We start from the raw sequence: 18,374 nt of genomic DNA on the forward strand, positions 1-18,374 counted from the left end.
ATTACTTCTCTTACCATCCAGCCCACCCCAAAACAAAAACACTGCTAGAAAATTTCAAAATGTGACAAGAAAAAGACCCAATCCATTTTGGATATAGTGATTGCCTCAGTTTCATAGGATATGTTTTTCTCCTGCTTCACAAACACCAAAAGAGCCACTTTCAACCCATAGCCTGTGCAGTGAATTCATATCCTTACCTTCAAGTGTTTCTTGAATATATTTACATAAAACACATTAAAGCCAATGTCAAACTTTTGCATACTGGAGTTTATTTAATATCTGAAGTATCCTGAACGTATTTATACAATAATACGTTAAATATCAAAGTTTTAGTTTATTTAATATCTGAAGTATCATATAGCACACTTACATCCTTATTTTAAAAATTTATTTAGAGCAATATTTATAGGTAACAATGTATTTTAGCCACAAGTAGGAGAGCAACAGAGGAATCATGAAATCCCATACACAAAACATTATAGTTCTATTTAAATACATTAGAGCTTAATCTATAGGAAAATATATTCTTTAGGGAATAAAAGCTGTTAAAACTATAGCTCTAATTATTCAGTTTTTTTTCATACCTATAACTAGAGCTAAATACAATTTGAAAAGTTCATAAACCAGTGAGGTATTATTATTGAAAGAATACAATAACCCTTAAGATAAAAATAAGAAAAATCTAAGAAGAATGAGTCTAAGTAATTACATTATAAAGCTATATAACCAATTCAGAGACTCAAAACTATCATTTTACCATGAGGTCACTGATTACTTTTGTCTGGCTCTCATATGACATTCGCTCCTTCAGTATATTCAACAAGTAATTTTTGCACTTTCTCTATGCTCTTAGGGAATGTGTTTGGCCCTAAGAAAACACTGCAAAACAAATCTGCCCTCATAGAGCTTACAGTCTAGTAGGGCAGACAGATGGGGAACATAGGCTCCTGTAATAAAGCATGAGAAGGGCAGTTCTGGGGCCTCCCATCCTAGAGGAAAGAACATTTAAACTGAGACCTGTAGGATAAAGGATGGAGTGGGGAAGAAGGAGATGGAAAAAGGATTCCAGGCAGAAGAAGTAGAACATGCAAAAACCCTGAGGTACAAGAGAGTATGGTTTCTTCTATAACAGTGGTTCCCAAATAAAAGGCCTCAGAGACTTGTCGGGACAGAATGAAATTTTCACTCAATGGGAAAATGAAGACCAAACTGTAAGTCTTTTCAAAGCTAAAGTCCTTCAATTAGTTTTTTTTAGATTTTTTAAACATTTTATTTATGTATGTATTTATTTATTGGCTGTGCTGTACGGCATACAGAGTTCTTAGTTCCCCAACCAGGGAATGAACCCGTGACCCCTGCAGTGGAAGCTCAGAGTCCTAACCACTGGATTGCCAGGGAATTCCCCTAAAGTCATTCAATTTTAATAACTGAGTTTAAGGCAGCCCCATTTTCTGGCATTAAAATGGCCCCTCTCTTATGAAATGACAGGGATAAATAGATGACCCTATTTTTAAAATTACTAAAAACTACTAACATATGAAATCGAAAAATCTGGGAATCACTGTTCAAAGAATAAACTTCTAAAAGGTGTTTAACATGGTTAAAGAGGACGGTAAGGGAGATATCAGGAGATAAGGCTAAGGCAGGCAGTTAGATCATGAAGGGCCATGGAAGAATTTTGGACTTTACCTAAGAGCAATGGGAATGATTTTAAGCAGGGGAGTGAAACTTGCTTACATTTGTAAAAGATTACTCTGGGATGTTATGTGTAGAATGTGTGTTAGATGAGGCAAGATAGCAGGGAAAAGGACCAGCTGGGTAGCACTACAGTGTCCCAGGAAGAAAGGAGATAATAGCTGGTATTTGGGCTGAATTAGTGAGACTGAGTAGAAGATGACTTCATGAAATAAACTTACCAGGACTTGGTGATTTGTTCTATTGGGTAAAGAAAATGAGATGGTCAAGGTTGATGTCCAGGCTTTTGACTTGGGAAACTGAATTGATAATTGGGTTAACTATTGAGCTAGAGATGGTAAGAAAAGGAGCCTTTTTGTGGAGGAAGACAGTGAGTTCATTTGGGGACATGCTGCATTTGAGGTATCTTTGTATTCAGAGGTCCCTTAGGCCAATTGTCTACACAGGTCTCAAGCACGTGAGAGAAAGCTGAACTTCGGATATTAATTTTACATTCGACAGCATGTAGATAGTAAACGAAACCATGGACATGGATGAAATTTCCCAGAGAACTTAGCATAAAAAAAGGGGACTTAAGACGTATTACTAAAGAGTTGGCAGGAGATAAGCAATGCAGAAAGAAGCCAGAGACAAGGAGGCCAGAGAGGTGGGAAGAGAGCCAAGAGAGCAAAGTATCCGGAGAACTGTTTCCTGGAGGGAGCAGGCAATCAGTCAGTTGCTGCAGGAATCACTTGAAAGGACTGAAGGATGCTCATTGAAAGTAGCAACAAGCAAGTTGTTAAAGACCTTGGGAAGGGCCGTGGAAGGAGCAGAAGCCAGATTACAGTGAGTGAATCTGCGGACAGGAAAGAGCTCTTTTACGCCGTGTGGTGATAAAAGAAAGGAGAGAATGGGGCAGCAACTGGCTGGAGATGTGGGTTTGAGAAAGTGGTTCTTTGTTTTATAAACATAGGAGAGACTTGCTCATGGATATTGTAGGGGTCACTTGATAAGGAGAGTTTGAAGACTTACTGCAAGTGAAGGCAATCAATAGAAATTCAAATGCAAAATATTGACTAGCTTTAAAAAATCACAATGTAAAAGGTCCTTAGAGATGTAAAATATGGTGCTCCCAAAAGAACCCAGGATCCAGTTATAAAATTGTCAATGGATTTAAATACACATAAGGATATAAAATGGTTCCAAGAAATTCTCTGAAGGAATCTCATTTAAACACATTTTTTAAATCACATTTAAAAATATTATTTTAAATTATGGCAATTTTAGCTCTTGTCCATAGAGATCATACTCTTTAAATAATATATATCTTTGAATAGTTGGTGGCAGAGAGAGCTTCTCCATTAAGGCTGGCTGGCAGAGTCGCTGGAGTCCCATAAGTCTTCGAATTCTTAACCTACATAAATGCTTTAAGGAGCAGGGATTCTCTAAAGTGAATGGGAAAAACAAGCAAAAAATAAAAACAATATTAATGGATTAACCTGTAAGATACAGACTGTTTTAGAATAACATTAATAGTGTCATTCTAAAAAACAGGCATGCACACGTTAGCAACTGGTGACTTTAAGTAAAATTCAAATTGCAATTAAGTCTTCCAGACCATTCCTCTAGAATGTAAGCTCCATGAAGCAGACGTTTAGTCTGTCTCTGTGTCAGAAAGAGAGTCTGGCTCCTACAGGGTGTTCAACTACAATATGTTAAATGAATGAATGGACTTGATTAAACAAAGCAAAGGCTCACATCTCCTTCTATTTATTTTTTAGAATTGAGTATTTGAAAGATATATTTCTTTACTTCCGCTCTCTCCTACCAATCTTTCTGATGAATAGTTATCTGTGAAACATCTGACACAAATGTTTCCATATATCCATTATTCAATCTTAGGTTTGTTTCAGTGTCTGATACCTAAACATTTTATATTTTCCAAAAAATCTACTAATGTTATTCAAATAGCTGATGTTAACCTTTATTTTCAACTCTTACTTTATCTCTTAGTACCTTTATCTGTAGTATAATTACAGTACCGATATATTATCCCAGCAACATGAGCTAGTGAAAAGGCAGCATTGCACATGGACTTAGTTGTGGGCTCTGGACTCAGTCGGCTTGGATTAAAATCCTGGCTCTGCCACTTCGTATTTGTGTGATCTTGGACAAGTTATTTAACCTCTGTGGTCTCAGTATTCTCACCTGGGAAATGTGGATAACCCTACCTTACAGGGTTTTTTGAAGATCGAACAAATTAATTCATGTAAAGTATTAGAAAAGTGCTTGGTACGTTGTAATCATTCAATAATGTGAACGATCACTCAATTCAGTAATCAAAGAGATCACATTTCTGTTCTATTTGAGATTATAAACATTCAAATTATCTTTAAAAAATTAGAACAGTGTTTTTGAAAAACCACTGAGGCAAAGTTATTGTTACCAAAATAGGCAGAATAAACCCATCATTTTTAAAAAATTACCATTTTATTTTTTTCCCTTACAAAGCCTCTGCCCTACGTATACCTGGAGGAATCCTGACATCCAGTGGTTAACCATACTCATAGCAATCAACTGACTTAAGCTCTAGTTGCAATGATGTGTGACTGAAACAATAAAAAAACTTCCTGGTCTTATTCTTACTTGGATTGCTTTTCTGAAGTCATAAGAATTGGTCATTCTTTTGCAATACAAACACATGGACAATGAATTACCAATTAGAAGCAGAATCTGTTCTATGACAGGAAGCACAGTAGTATTGGAGAAAAAGCCTTTGTTTTGACGTGAGACAGATCTAAGAGTTCAAATCCTTGCTTTATTATTTTCTGTCTATAACTTTGGGAAATGAATTTATCTAAGCCTTAGGGTTTTTTCCTTTACAATCTCCAAAATATTTTAACTCGTCTATTGTAAAATAAAATATAGATAAAGCCACTGCACAAACATACAGTTTCTTAAGTTATTATAAATCATTATCGGGTGAACATCTGTAATCATTTCCCAGGTCATGAACAGAAGAACTTCCCCAGCCATAACAGAATTCTCTCCACAATCCATCCCAAACTTCATTCCTTCCTCCCCTATAAGGAACTACTGTTCTGATTTTCATAGTAATCACTTCCTTTAGAGCTTCATCATCTCAGTGTGCTATCCCTACCCTATAGTATTGACAATATTTTTTTGAATTTGATGTGTTCTTTAAGGCTTTTTTAATCTGCAGGGTCTTCTCTCTATCCCCTTCTTCCTTTCAATTAATCTTTGAATATCCAAAATGCCGTATTTCCCACAGCCTGAATTTTGAGACTGCATTTTCATGGTGCACTTCTGTGTCCTACTGCCTTCTCTATTTCTTGCAGATTATTAGCTGGATCCAGAGGCTTGATCAGACTCAGGTTTGATCTCTTTGGCAAAACTATAGCTGGTGCCGTGTTCTTGCACCAAGAACCACATTACGGGGTATTAGCAGCTTACTGAGGGCTGCAAGATGGTGATATCTAATTATATCATTTCTTTTTAATTTATTATTTGGAATACTTTTATAAAAGGATACGTTTGCTCATGTATTCTTTGGTTACTGGTGGCACAAATCATACAGATAAGGTGGAATAAATGCTTGCATCTTTTCCTTCATTAATTTTCAAGATGATGAATTGATTTTCTTATCCTTTGGAGCTGACCGATTTTTTAAATATTATATTTAAATATTTTAATTGGTTTCAATTCATTGAAATAATTATCCTTTTAAAGCTTAAATTGTCCCATATTTGGCCAGTGGGAGCCTCAAGCTGGCTCCTGAATTCTTTGGACATGAGTCTGTGAGAGTTTATCTGGCATGACCAGATATACCTGACTCATCTTGCATATTTCCTTCCCCAAACCTGAAATCATCCACTTCTCCAAGAAACTCTGGTTTCTTTTTCCAGGAAATGCTATTTCAAAGCCACAGTCTGGGTGTTAGGGATATGCACTGCTACTGGGCTTGTCGTTATTTCTAAGACTCTTCTGTAGACAGACACACACACACGCATTCAAGGTAAAATAGTTTATGGGTTCATACTAGTAGTACCAATTCAAATTCAGAGCTACAGAATTTTTCTTTAAGCTCTTCCGTATTACATCTGTATTCCCTTTCTTCCACACTGGCAATGCTGGTTCTCAAGGATACAAAGAATAATAGAATTAGAATATCCTAGATACTGACTACATCTCTCATTCTCAGCATAACAATATCATGCTACCAACCAATATAATTTCTGAGCTCTGTTAAAAATGTCTTTGTGTGTGCTCTTTCCATTTTTCTCCCATTAAAAACAGTTGTGTCATATCTACATTATCTGACAGTATAACCATTATATATCTTCTCCCTTTTAACTGGCGCTTAGTCTTGGTTTTCTGTTTAATGCTCATTACTGGTCCTATGTCATTATCTCTTTAGTTATTTTGGTTTGTCTGAAGCTTATTTTTTAGGAGATTTTTGAGAACGTCATCAGAAGAGTAATATTGTTTAAGATAATCTGAATTTTCCCTTATAAGTCATTTGTTCTTTTTACCTACATGACCAAAGAGTAGAGTAATTTGTAATGTTCAGCTTCAAATTTTTTTTATTACAGAAAGTTTTTCACAGTACACATTTTTGTATTTGTTCTGTTCCTTTGATTTGGTTTTCTTTTTCTTTAGCTGTCTTCAAAACTGTCCCTGTCTTTCAAAGGCTTTTATATATCCCTTTATTTCCACTTTATTTTTCAAATTTTCTTTAATTTCATCTTCTATTTGTCCTAAGTCATTATCTATTGCATTATTAGTTCTTGCTTTCATTCCAGTTCAGTCTTTATATTCGAAATTAATTTTTTGTTTTTCTTTCTAATTCCTTCCTCAGTACTGTTACCTCATTTCTGAATTTTTCTAATACTGACTTGTGTTGTTCCTTCATGTCTTGTGTCATTTTCCTTATGCTTTTTAGCTTGTTTTGAAACAGAGGGTTTCAATTTTAATCTGTTCTGAGGGCATGTTTTTCTGGTGCTTTTGTTGTCTGTGGGGATGTTATTCTGTTCCTCTTTCTATTTTTTCTTATAATAATTTTTTTTTTTTTTTTGCTGTATGCAGGCCTCTCACAGTTGTGGCCTCTCCCATTGTGGAGCACAGGCTCCGGACGTGCAGGCTCAGCGGCCATGGCTCACGGGCCCAGCCGCTCCGCGGCATGTGGCATCCTCCCGGATCGGGGCACGAACCCATGTCCCCTGCATCGGCAGGCAGACTCTCAACCACTGCGCCACCAGGGAAGCCCTAGCCTTAGTTTTTTATTTATAAAAATTAGCAATGATAATACTTAACTCTACAAGTTGTGGGGATTCATGACATACTTTACATATACATTTCAGATACTTCATGTAAACTTACCATAATAAAAATAACATAAAATGTTAATAATTTAGTTTTTAAAATAGCTAAATTTATAAGTGTTTTTAATGCTGTAGGCTTTATGCTAAACACCTCACGTGCATCATCTCTTTAAATCCCCACAACAACCTTATGAGGTGAATACTATGCTAGCCCCATTTTGCAGTGGGAAAACCTTCTCATAAAAAGGATAAGTAACTTGCTCAAAGTTACACAACTAGTATGACTATCTTGGTCTTTTTACAGGAAATAAAAAATTCCCCTCCCCTCAATGAAACAAAAATGATGCAATAAATTATTGCTGTTTCCATGAAAATATCAGCCCTGAATGACATATGCACTATATGACCCAGCCATCCTAACCTAGGCAAGGCCAGAGTTCCATCCCATTCTAGGTCTATCTGACCCCAGAGGTCGATTTCTAAGCTCACGATACTATATGATTCATCAGATTCTCTAAGGTTCCTGTTTCAGTTGCCACAAAGTCTCTTGTACCGTCCAACTCATTCCAGTGGAAGCGCCATGTGAGGAAAATCCAAGCTTCCCTCCAAATCTGCTTTCAGTTGAACTATCACTCTTTCTAGCCCATCAAAGTCTCCATCCTTCCTCCAATTTACGTCTCTTGCTACCATAGTCAAAATGGTCCAAATTCAGATTATATACTTTAATGTATGAGACTCTGATGGAAACAAAGTGCTTAGATGAAAACCACTATATTGCCCGTTTCTTTTTATAGAACTTTATACCTAACAAATATGGTATGTGAATCAGCTCAATGTTTCAGTTTCATCTTCTTGCCTATAAAATATAATCTACTAATTTGCATAAAATTTGGCTGATCCTAAAGGCTAGGCTGTCACGGTTTTTCACATTTAAACTTGATTTAGGTGTATTAAGAGTGCCAGAATATTTAAATGTAATGCCAAGTTCTATGATGCTTCTTCAAGCTCTATAAAATGATGTCCATGTAGGTTTTGAAAGTTCATTTTTCCAAACCCATATTTTGAAAGAGAAAACCTTTCCAGCTTATGATTTTTTTTCTAGTTTCTATTTGAATTTGGAGTAATTTTAGATGTACTTTAATTGAAACTTTTGCAATATGATTCACTTTTATGATTATAAGTAAACTTTAACCTAGAGAATACAAAATGGCCTGCTTGTCGTACATACTTTTGATGGTAGGAATTTGTCAATCAAGACCCAGAAGAGAGCATATCAAAAAGGATAATTCCAATTCATTCCATTCATTCATTTACTCAATATTTATTGAGTATTTACTGCTTATTAGGCATTATGCTAAGCCTTGAGAATACAAAAATAAACAAAACAGATCCCTGCCCACATGGAGATTACAGTCTACATACTTTATGATATATAGCAGTTAACTTTTAAAAAGTGAGTTCTAGTCAGAATATAATATAGTAATAGGATTACTCATTATACAATTAAAGAGTTGGAAATTATCAAGGAAAGCAAAAAATTAGTATCTTCTATCAGAGGAAGTATTAAGGATGATTTGAAAAAACAGATAATTCTGAAAACAAAGTAGCTATGAAAAAGTATCAAAAATGACATTAAGAAATATCCCCCATATGTATAACTGATTCACTTTGTTATAAAGCAGAAACTAACACACCATCGTAAAGCAATTATACCCCAATAAAGAGGTTAAAAAAAAAAAGAAATATCCCCTATATACATTCTCCATAAAAAATTTTGTAGGAAAAACTTTTGCTTTTACCTAGTATTTGACGGATTTCTGGCCATTCTCTCTGTACTTCTAGTGCAGATTTCAGTTTAGCACACAGAGGGATATAATCCATGTAATCCATTAACACACGAATAACTCTGCCTACCAAGTGTTTCATCCAAGGAACTGTAATAAACTCACAGAACTGAGAGAAGTGATGAAATTTAACTTAGTAGTACTTTTAATACACTATATACAAAAACACTTAATTTTGTTCTGAAAAATTATTATCTGTCATTTTACAGGAAGTGAAAGTTCCCTCCTTGTAATGAACAAAAAAAGAAAAATAAACGGTTTCCTTGTTTCTGTGAAACTAGGAGCCCTGAAGCACGCGTGGCTCTGATGTGATTGTATTCAGCACGATGTGGAAGAATCATGCTTCTTTCCATGCTTCTAGCCCCAACATTCCACCAAATAAGCATAAATTATTGATATATTTTCCCACATTCTTCAACATTCGGTTTCGAATTCAAGAAGAATACACTTTGTTTTTGGCCTAGTTTTATGCTTATTTCCCCATATCATTGCAAACAAAAACTCAAGAACAAGAAAAATATAAAAGTTGGAGTTGACTTTTCTTTTCTTCTAACATCCCTGATGAGCAAACGTTAGGATGATGACCCAATATGAAGAAGAGAAGGATGTAACTCACCGGGTTATCTTTTACGACACAAGACGTCCATCCCGGCAGTATCTCTTCCTCTATCTCTGACCATACAAACGAATTTCCAAAGATGTCCCCGTGCATGCAGTCAAAGCACATCTCCACTTGATAGCCGTTATTCAGCAACAGCCTGAGCATTACCTCGTCATTTAGGGCATACTGAATGGCACTGGGGAAATGAGTGTCATTCACATGCATGAAATAACAATTGACATTAGCTCCATGGGCGAGAAGCAGCCTGACAATTTCATGATTATTGGCCCTCACCGCCACAAGAAGACAGTTGAGGGGATCTAAGTTTGGGTCTGCACCTGCAGCCAGGAGGACTTCTGTGCAGTGGATATCATTATTGCAAACGGCAAAATAGAGAGCAGTCTTCCGTTCATCATCGTAGCTCTTGGAAATGTGGTCAGCAAGCAGGGTATTGACATCAAAGCCATTTTCAATAAGCAGTTCTAGGCACTGTGCATTTTGTCCATCTGCTGCTGAGTGAATTGGCGTTAGCCCGCTTTTCTGAATTGCATGTTTGGATGTTACTGGAATAAGATATTTCAGTGCACTAAAAGAAATCAAATATCCACACGGCATGAAGAAAATCAAGAAATTAAATAAACCAGCTTCCTCACTAGACAAGTGAATGCAATTCACTTAGTTTCCTGTATTTTCTCTAGATAACCTTACACAAAAACATTTAATATTTGTCCATTGACTTACTACTTTTCAGTTTAGTGTAATTTAGTTTAGTTTTGATTTAGCTTCCCAGGCTAAATATTCCTGGGGAAAATACTGGATCTTATATATTTGGTCCTAGAATTGTAATTATTCAGGAACCCTCCCCATCTTTCAGTTCTTCTCTGAACAGCATAATATCTATAATCAACCAATGCTATGTAACGAAAAAATATAATAGGAAAGTAAGTCCATTTGATGCCATAGAAGAATGCTTCACACTCTTGACCATTATAACATGGAGTCACAGGAAGTTAGAGATGGAAGTAACCCTGAGCATCACTGAGTTCAACCCCTTTAATACCAGCAGAGCCATATGAAGTCTTGAGAAGTGAAATGACTTGTCCAAGGTCACATAGATGTAGGGCAATGACTACAATTTAGGCCTCTTGAATTCTCGTTTGTTACTCCCCTTTCACTGCTTCCTGAGCAATGTATGCTTGAATATTGGCCATGTACATCCTGTCTGCTTACTTGAAATTGAATTATTGGCAACAAGAAGAGTCTTTGTTGTTCCATCAACCTTACATCTGTTCAACCGAGACAACTAACCACAGCTTATGTTTCAAAGAACCTGTGACAAATAGCTGTGAATTTCACACTTGACTGATGAACTAGAGAGGTATGAGAGCCACAGGCAAGGATAAGTTGATCTCTTGTGCCTAATTCAGAGCGACCATATGTGAATTTATGAACTTTGACAACGTGTCACTTAGTGTCAATTACGTGTCATTGGCTACTTAACCAATGTCACCACTGAAATTGTGATAAAGCCTAATGATTTCAAAATTTTTGAACTTATGAAATATACTTAATTACCTAAAACCATCCTTTCATGGTGGGTAGTTTAATATAATGATTATAGATTTCTATTGATATGTTGGTTGTGGCACATTTTTGTGATTTAAAAGTATATCTGGCCTTTTTATTTTGGGGAATAAAGAAACCTAAATTTATAATGAAACTTTTCTATTCAAGAATAAATTTGACATTATATTATAATATCTGTTGGTGTTGATAAAGATTAGAGTAACACAAATTTTAACCCTTGGCCAAGGGCAAAATTTTTAGAAACCTGTAGCCATCTGTTAAACGTATTAAAAAAACCAAAAAGGCACATTTGGGCGGCTTGTGCAGAATTCTCACTTATAACTTACCTTCTTCTAAAAGAAAATATCTTTTCATTTTTAAAAGTAGTATAAATTCAATGTGGAAATTTTTTAAAGTAAAAGAATACAAAAAGAATGGGAAAAATCAAACAAATATATAGATACACAAAACTTGTGAACATTTTGCCTTTTTCTTTTTGGATTTTGGGAGGTGTATAGATAGATTTGGGATTATACCATATATACAAGCTTGTGTTTTTCCACTTGAAATGATCATGCTATGATTTATTACTCACAGATAATGTCCCTCGTAGGCAGCTCGGTGTATAGGAAGATGCCCTGCTTTGTTAGGTATGTTTCCACTTCCTCCATATTCCAGCAGGAGGGAGATGCAGTCAGGATTGCCCCCTCCTGCTGCCTCAAACAACACTGATGCCCCATCATCCGCCAAAGCAAACACATCCCCTCCTGGCAGTATAAAACATGCGGCATAGTGATAGCTGGACAGACTGTCAAGATAATCTTAAAAATAGCCTGTGGTTTTCCTTTCTGGTTAGGACTTAAAAGTATAGAATTAAGAACACCTGTGTTCTCAGTCTTTTCAATAAACAATCGTGCAGCGTGTTTCATTCTATTAGAAAATCTTTCTGTCATAAGAACATCTGAGAACTCAAGTCAATTTCCACGATAAACAAAGTCTCCCCCAAAAAGGTACAGTTAGACTTTTAAAGGCAGCAGTTAACACTCGATTTAAAAAAATATTTATCAACTGTCTTCTGTGTGCAAACACCATGTGTGACCCAGCAGAAGATGGGTGAGAGAGAAGAAGGTGAGAACTGGTGAGAGAGAGGGTTGCTGTAGCACACGGCAACTGACCATATTTGAAACAGAAGGTGATGGGGGAATCAGAGATACATCTAAGCTCTCAGTCTTGGCTGAGAGAAATTATTAAAAGTGTGAAAGAAGAGGAATTCAATTTAGGAGAAGATGAGTGTGAGACCTTGGTGAGCCATCTATGTGAAAACTGGGAGCAGTCAGGGCCAGGCACTCAGATTTGTAAGTCCCTGTGCATAGGGTTCAAGTGAGTTGCGCAATAAGGGTCTATTGAGGGGGCTATCGACGGATGGGACAAAAGCTTGATGCCTAGATACATTCAGGAGAGGAAGAGGAGCCAGTGAGAAGTGGAGAAAAGGAGATCCAAGAGGCAGGAGAAAAGTCAGCAACATGCAATTCCTTTTCTACGTACCTTTGTGGATCAGGTGTTCCAACACATCACAGTGACCATACTCGGCCGCAACACCTAACGGGGTGACTCCAAATCCGTCTCTTAGGTGGACATTGCCTCTGTGGTTTAGTAGTAGAGCTATTATATCTTTGTGGCCTTGTTTGGCTGCTTCGTGCATTGCTGACCATTGCTTGACACAGGGCTGGTCAAGGCTGGTGTGGTGTTTAAGCAGGGCAGACACCATGTCATAGGAGCCCATTTTCACAGCTTGAAGATGATTTTAGAAAGAATAGTCAATGGTGGGCATATAACATGAATACCTTACATGGCATTAAACTAATGACCGGGTTTAATATCAAAAGAGATATTAGTGATTTCTTTTCTTGTATTTTTCACACCCCTTCTATTTCTCATACCAAATTCCTATTGTGAAGTGTTAGCGTGCAAGATGATACTGCCTTTTCTTTAAGACAGACCTGAGGATGGGTAAGAGTTTCATGGAAAACAGGATGCCTATCACTAAGGAAGCTGTGTGTACTCTTTCGAAACTTCTGTTGCTTCATCAACAAAACGAAAATAACATCAACTTTTGTATAAGTTAAATAATGTATGTATGTAAAATGCTTAGTATATACTAGGAGCTCAATAAATGATAACCATTATTATTACTATAATTTCATCACTTCTAGGATCATGGAGCCACATGTGTAAATAATGTTTATCAAATTTTTCTCCCTCTAGAATGAGTTTTTTCCCCCACCAAATCCAGCAGTAAATATTAAATAAACTTCTCTTTCTCATACTCTTATGAGAGGTTAGCAATAGGAATGTTTAGAATCCAGATAGGTCAGTTGTTCTTTTTTATAGGTGAAGTAAGTGACAGCTAATGTACTACGTTTTCCAACGTTCACTAAATCGGATGTCTCTCTCCCTCTCTGTTTTTTTCTAATAGCTGAAATTACACTGTTAAAAGTTTTTCCCCCCTTCGGATTGTTAATGGATTGTCCCAGTTTAGATATAAATACTTCTCAAAGAGGTAATGCATTTTCCTCTTATCAGTCAAGTAAAATCTTAGTAAGAAACAGAGCAGGACGAGTGCCACTCTCTAACACTCATTCATTCGTTCATTCATCCTTTCATGCAGTTAATACGCACTGGCTATATGAAAGGCACTGAGTTAGGCACTGTGGACAACAGGAAAAAGACAGACGTAGTTTTCCCTCGTGGAATTTACAGCCTGGGGAAGAAACCTACACTGTCTTCTGTTTGAAGAGAGACTCAGAGTCTGAGCCTTTGCTGGGAAAGGCAGGAGGACATGTAGGGCCACATAGAACATCCCGGGCAGCTAGGAGGCAGAATCCAGAAAGGCTCTGAGGCCAAGGCAAGGGAAAGGGCTCCAAAAGGCATAAAAGGAAGATGAAGACAAACTTGGCCTATTTCATGTGGAGGCAGGCAAGCCATCAGGCAGTGAGATTTCAGTTTTTCTTCTGCTTAATGTCTGAAGCAGAGTCTGCTGACAAATGCCTTTCTCTGAATCACCCACCTGCCACTGGCAGCTCTAATTACAGTGAATTACCTCATCCTGGCTGGTGCTCTTGCAAACATCAATAAGTTAAACAAACTAAGAGATAATGTGTCCTCATTTATCTTCTTGCTCCTATTCCATTTTTTCTACTTAGAAAAAATGTATTAAAATAATGAACCTCTTCCCTCATGATCTGTTTTCCTTTTGTCTGACTCAGGGAACATGTTGATTAGAGATATTAGTCTTTTGTCAAGAAAATAACAGCATATATAAGCCATATTCAACTTAAAATAATTAAAACTTTGCTTGCAGTTTGGAACTAAGTTTTGGAACTAAGAATACATTTTATTTCTCATAGAAATAATAATCAAAATCATGGGGAACCCCTCCCAAGCTAACCCATGAAGACATTCTTAACAAATAATTGGCTAAAATAATGAACACTAACAAGGTACAGAACTTGTGTAATGTAGCTAAGCAAAATACAAATTAAATAATATATGAAGTAAAAAATATATTTCACATATATGTATCTTTATATGCTTAGAGGAAACAAGCCTCAGTTGAAGAGTTAGGGAATTAGAGAATTTTGCATTGGTTACAGGCAGTATTGAACACTTTATACTCTGCTGGCACTTTTCTTTTTTAAAAAAAATTTCGGGGCTTCCCTGGTGGCGCAGTGGTTGAGAGTCCGCCTGCTGATGCAGGGGACACGGGTTCGTGCCCCGGTCCGGGAAGATCCCACATGCCGCGGAGTGGCTGGGCCTGTGAGCCATGGCCGCTGAGCCTGCGCATCCGGAGCCTGTGCTCCGCAGCGGGAGAGGCCACGACAGTGAGAGGCCCGCGTACCGCAAAAAAAAAAAAAAAAAAAAAAAAAAATTCTGTCATTTTCTTTCTGGATATATGTGTTTTGCTCATATAATTTACTTAATCTCGGCAGTGAGTTATCTTCTGACTCATATGACATACCAGTAGAGAAGAGATTTTTTTTTGCAGTATCTTGACAAGGATTTGAAGATTGAAAGAGGAGATGAAGTAGAGAGGATATGTATTGATCTGTGAGAAAGAAAATGTCTGAAGTAAAATTAACTGAATTGTAAATGGCATAATGTTCTCGGAAAATGGAGGGCAGTGGAACTGAGATGTTGTGCCAGACAGTTCCCTCGGCTTCCTCTGTACCCTGGGACCCACCGGCCAGGATAATCTTGCGGCTATCCCACTGGAGAAAGGCTACACCAGGTTCAGAGGGATGGGTAGAGAGGGGGTCCGGGGGCAAAAAACATTTAATAACTGTCAGATCATCACAAATGAGATATCTACACTCAGCAAGTAACTGTATAACATGACTGTAATACATCTAAGTACCATAAGTAAGGGCCAGGTGGCTGATGGGGGAAAAAGGGCCCTGAAGGGACCAAAAGTGATTTTTTTTTTCCATCTAAGGAGTATTCCATAAATAAAGACAAAGATAATGGTGACAGGTTAAGACAAATAAAAATGGCATTGCGCATCAAAATTTTTTTTTTAAAAGAGCACTTTTTTCTCTTATCTCTCCTTTATATGTTAATGGGCTGTGAGTAGCCAAAAGTAGCCCCAAAATTCAAAAAAAAACTGAGAAAATGCCATGGATGATCCATTTTCCTATGAACTTAAAAAGACTTGACATAGATCCCACAACGAATGTCCTGAAGAAGGTAACCCAAGGAGAGTCCCTATTCTCCAGAAATGTGGATGATAGGGACGTAAGTGAACACCTCCATAATATTTCCTTCATGAGACTTTGGTTTTACCTTTGATGTTACCAGTTGGTTTTTAAAAATATTATTTCCAAATGTTAATTCTATTTTGACTCTGATAACTCAACGATCAAGTCCCTTTCCCATACTTTAGTTATTGCTAGAGTAGAGAGATCAACAATGGAGACTTTGAAATGCATATAAATACTTAATGCTCTGTTGTGGGCATTAAGCAGTAAAGAAAAATTTAAATGAAGCCCAAAGAAAACAAATGAGTGATAATCATGACTTAGTTGTCCCTTAAGAACATGAGTGGATTGAGAATAGGAAGTAGAGAATAATTGTATATTTGCAAAGTGAGATAGTATACAAACTCTGGAAAAGGGTATCTTTTTTGCAGAAATCAAAGACTATAGAAACACCAACAAATACATGCAAATACTCCATGGTATATGCCTTTACAAAAATAATAGATCACACTGATAGTGGTGAAACAACCAGAGGTGATATTCCATTTAGTATCTGTCCTTGCTCAGGAAAACAGTTCCGTTCATTTATGAAAAGCACCATGTTACTGTGACATAAAGGCTGGTAACATGTATGCAGAGAAAAATCATCTCTTCCTCAGTACTTGTGTTTCCCCTTCTCCTCGAGCAAGAGAAGCTCCCAAGTTTTAGCTGTTCACAGTCTATCCAGGTAGAGACTAAATATCCCGGCTTCCCTGGCACCTAAGTGTGGCTATGTGACAAAATCTGAACAACATGGTATGAACAGAAGTGCTGTGTACAATGTCTAGGTCATCTTAGAGGCCAACATGCTTTCCCAAGGCTGCCTCTTTCCTCCCCCCTGCTGGCTGGAAAAGGTAACATCTGAAAGTCTTGTGTAAAGGAGGCATATCCACCCTGCCAGCCCTAGGCCACTCACTTCTGAAATGTTGTGTGAGAGAGGAACGAACTTCTTTGTTTTGAAGTCATTGCTGTTAGTTTGTGTTGTGTGTCTGTGTTTGTTTGTTTTGTTATGGAAGCTTTACCTCTACCCTAACTGTAATAATAAGTTTGTCCAACTTAAGCTGAATTGGGGAAGGCTGAAAGCTCTGACACAGGGCAAGAGTAAGTAAGGAATCAGATCAGAATGCGCCCACGCTGTGGTGACACTGTTCATGTAACAATTTTGTCCGGGGGCGAAGGCTTGCCTAGGAGATTTTCCCTCCCCTGTCTGCCGACGATCCCCTTTACATCCCCCCGAATCACAACTCAAGAGCAACTTTCTCTTTGGAAGCTTCACAGATTCACTGCTTTCTTATTTCCCCAATTTACGTTGAATATACACCTTTGTTATAGCATGTATTAATACTATTAATAATTAATTAATACACTAATACTCTATTTCAATCATATGTAGGCTCTCCTGCTAGACTGTTTGAGAGGAAGACGATCATAACATTCATCTTTCTATCCATGCTGTCCAGCACCTGCTGGCTTACTGGGACTTCTCAGTAAACGTTGGTTGCACTGATGTTGTTGAGTTAATGTTGTCAAATGTAAATACTTTACTGATGTTCAACTTGTCTAAGTTTTCTGTTACTGATATTCGGGTTGTTACTGATATTCAGGTTGTTTTAAAAATTTTAGTGATTTTCAGGGCTTCCCTGGTGGCAGTGGTTGAGAGTCTGCCTGCCGATGCAGGGGACACGGGTTCGTGCCCCGGTCCAGGAAGATCCCACATGCCGCGGAGTGGCTGGGCCCGTGAGCCATGGCCGCTGAGCCTGCGTGTCCAGAGCCTGTGCTCCGCAACGGGAGAGGCCACAACAGTGAGAGGCCCGCGTACCGCAAAAAAATAAATAAATAAAAATTTTAGTGATTTTTAGTGTGGACAGGAGCTGTGGTATTGTTTTCTCGCTGTGCCCACAGCTCGTGATGCTGTATTTGCTTCCTCTGTGACTGCTGGTGCACAATCTCAAGGCTTCTCCCTCTCTTCCTGCCACGCCTACACTATTTCATAACGTCTCTCTTCTCCTGAGCATCTACCATGTGGCAAGAGTTTTACATATTTATATTTTTCTCTAATTTTTTATAACAATTCTGCATGGTGGTGTTGTATTTCCATTTTATACTGGAGGAAACTGCGGTCCATGACTAAAATCTCACAGCTAGAATTAACATTCACATAACAATACTGTATTGTATATTGGAAAGTTGCTAAGAGAGTAGATCTTAAAAGTTCTTGGGGTTTCCCTGGTGGCACAGTGGTTAAGAATTCACCTGTCAACGCTGGGGACACGGGTTCGAGCCCTGCTCCTGGAAGATCCCACATGTCACGGAGCAACTAAGCCAGTGCACCACAACTACTGAGCCTGTGCTCTAGAGCTTGCAAGCCACAACTTCTGAGCCCGAGCACCACATCTACTGAAGCCCACGCGCCTAGAGCCTGTGCTCCACAGCAAGAGAAGCCACCGCAATGAGAAGCCGGCGTACCGCAACGAAGAGCAGCCCCCGCTCGCTGCAACTAGAGAAAGCCCGTGAGCAGCAACGAAGACCCAACGCAGCCAAAAATAAAATAAAT

The 18,374-nt window shown here is 37.8% G+C and overlaps 1 protein-coding gene across 1 annotated transcript in view; it reads right to left on the reverse strand.

The window, feature by feature from the left end:
* Positions 1-246: 246 nt before the first annotated feature.
* The window catches only part of ASB15 (ankyrin repeat and SOCS box containing 15), a 33,109-nt gene continuing 14,981 nt past the window's right edge, over positions 247-18,374 (reverse strand). The window contains exons 6-10 of the mRNA XM_004265494.2: positions 12,573-12,818; positions 11,623-11,794; positions 9,477-10,047; positions 8,816-8,969; positions 247-3,119 (exon numbers count right to left, since the gene is read on the reverse strand). Coding sequence (XP_004265542.2) covers positions 2,947-3,119; positions 8,816-8,969; positions 9,477-10,047; positions 11,623-11,794; positions 12,573-12,818 — 1,316 coding nt within the window. The 3' untranslated portion in view covers positions 247-2,946. The remainder of the gene's footprint in view (positions 3,120-8,815; positions 8,970-9,476; positions 10,048-11,622; positions 11,795-12,572; positions 12,819-18,374) is intronic.

This window comes from Orcinus orca, chromosome 9 (assembly GCF_937001465.1).
Source record: "Orcinus orca chromosome 9, mOrcOrc1.1, whole genome shotgun sequence".
In the NCBI taxonomy this organism is placed as follows: domain Eukaryota; kingdom Metazoa; phylum Chordata; class Mammalia; order Artiodactyla; family Delphinidae; genus Orcinus; species Orcinus orca.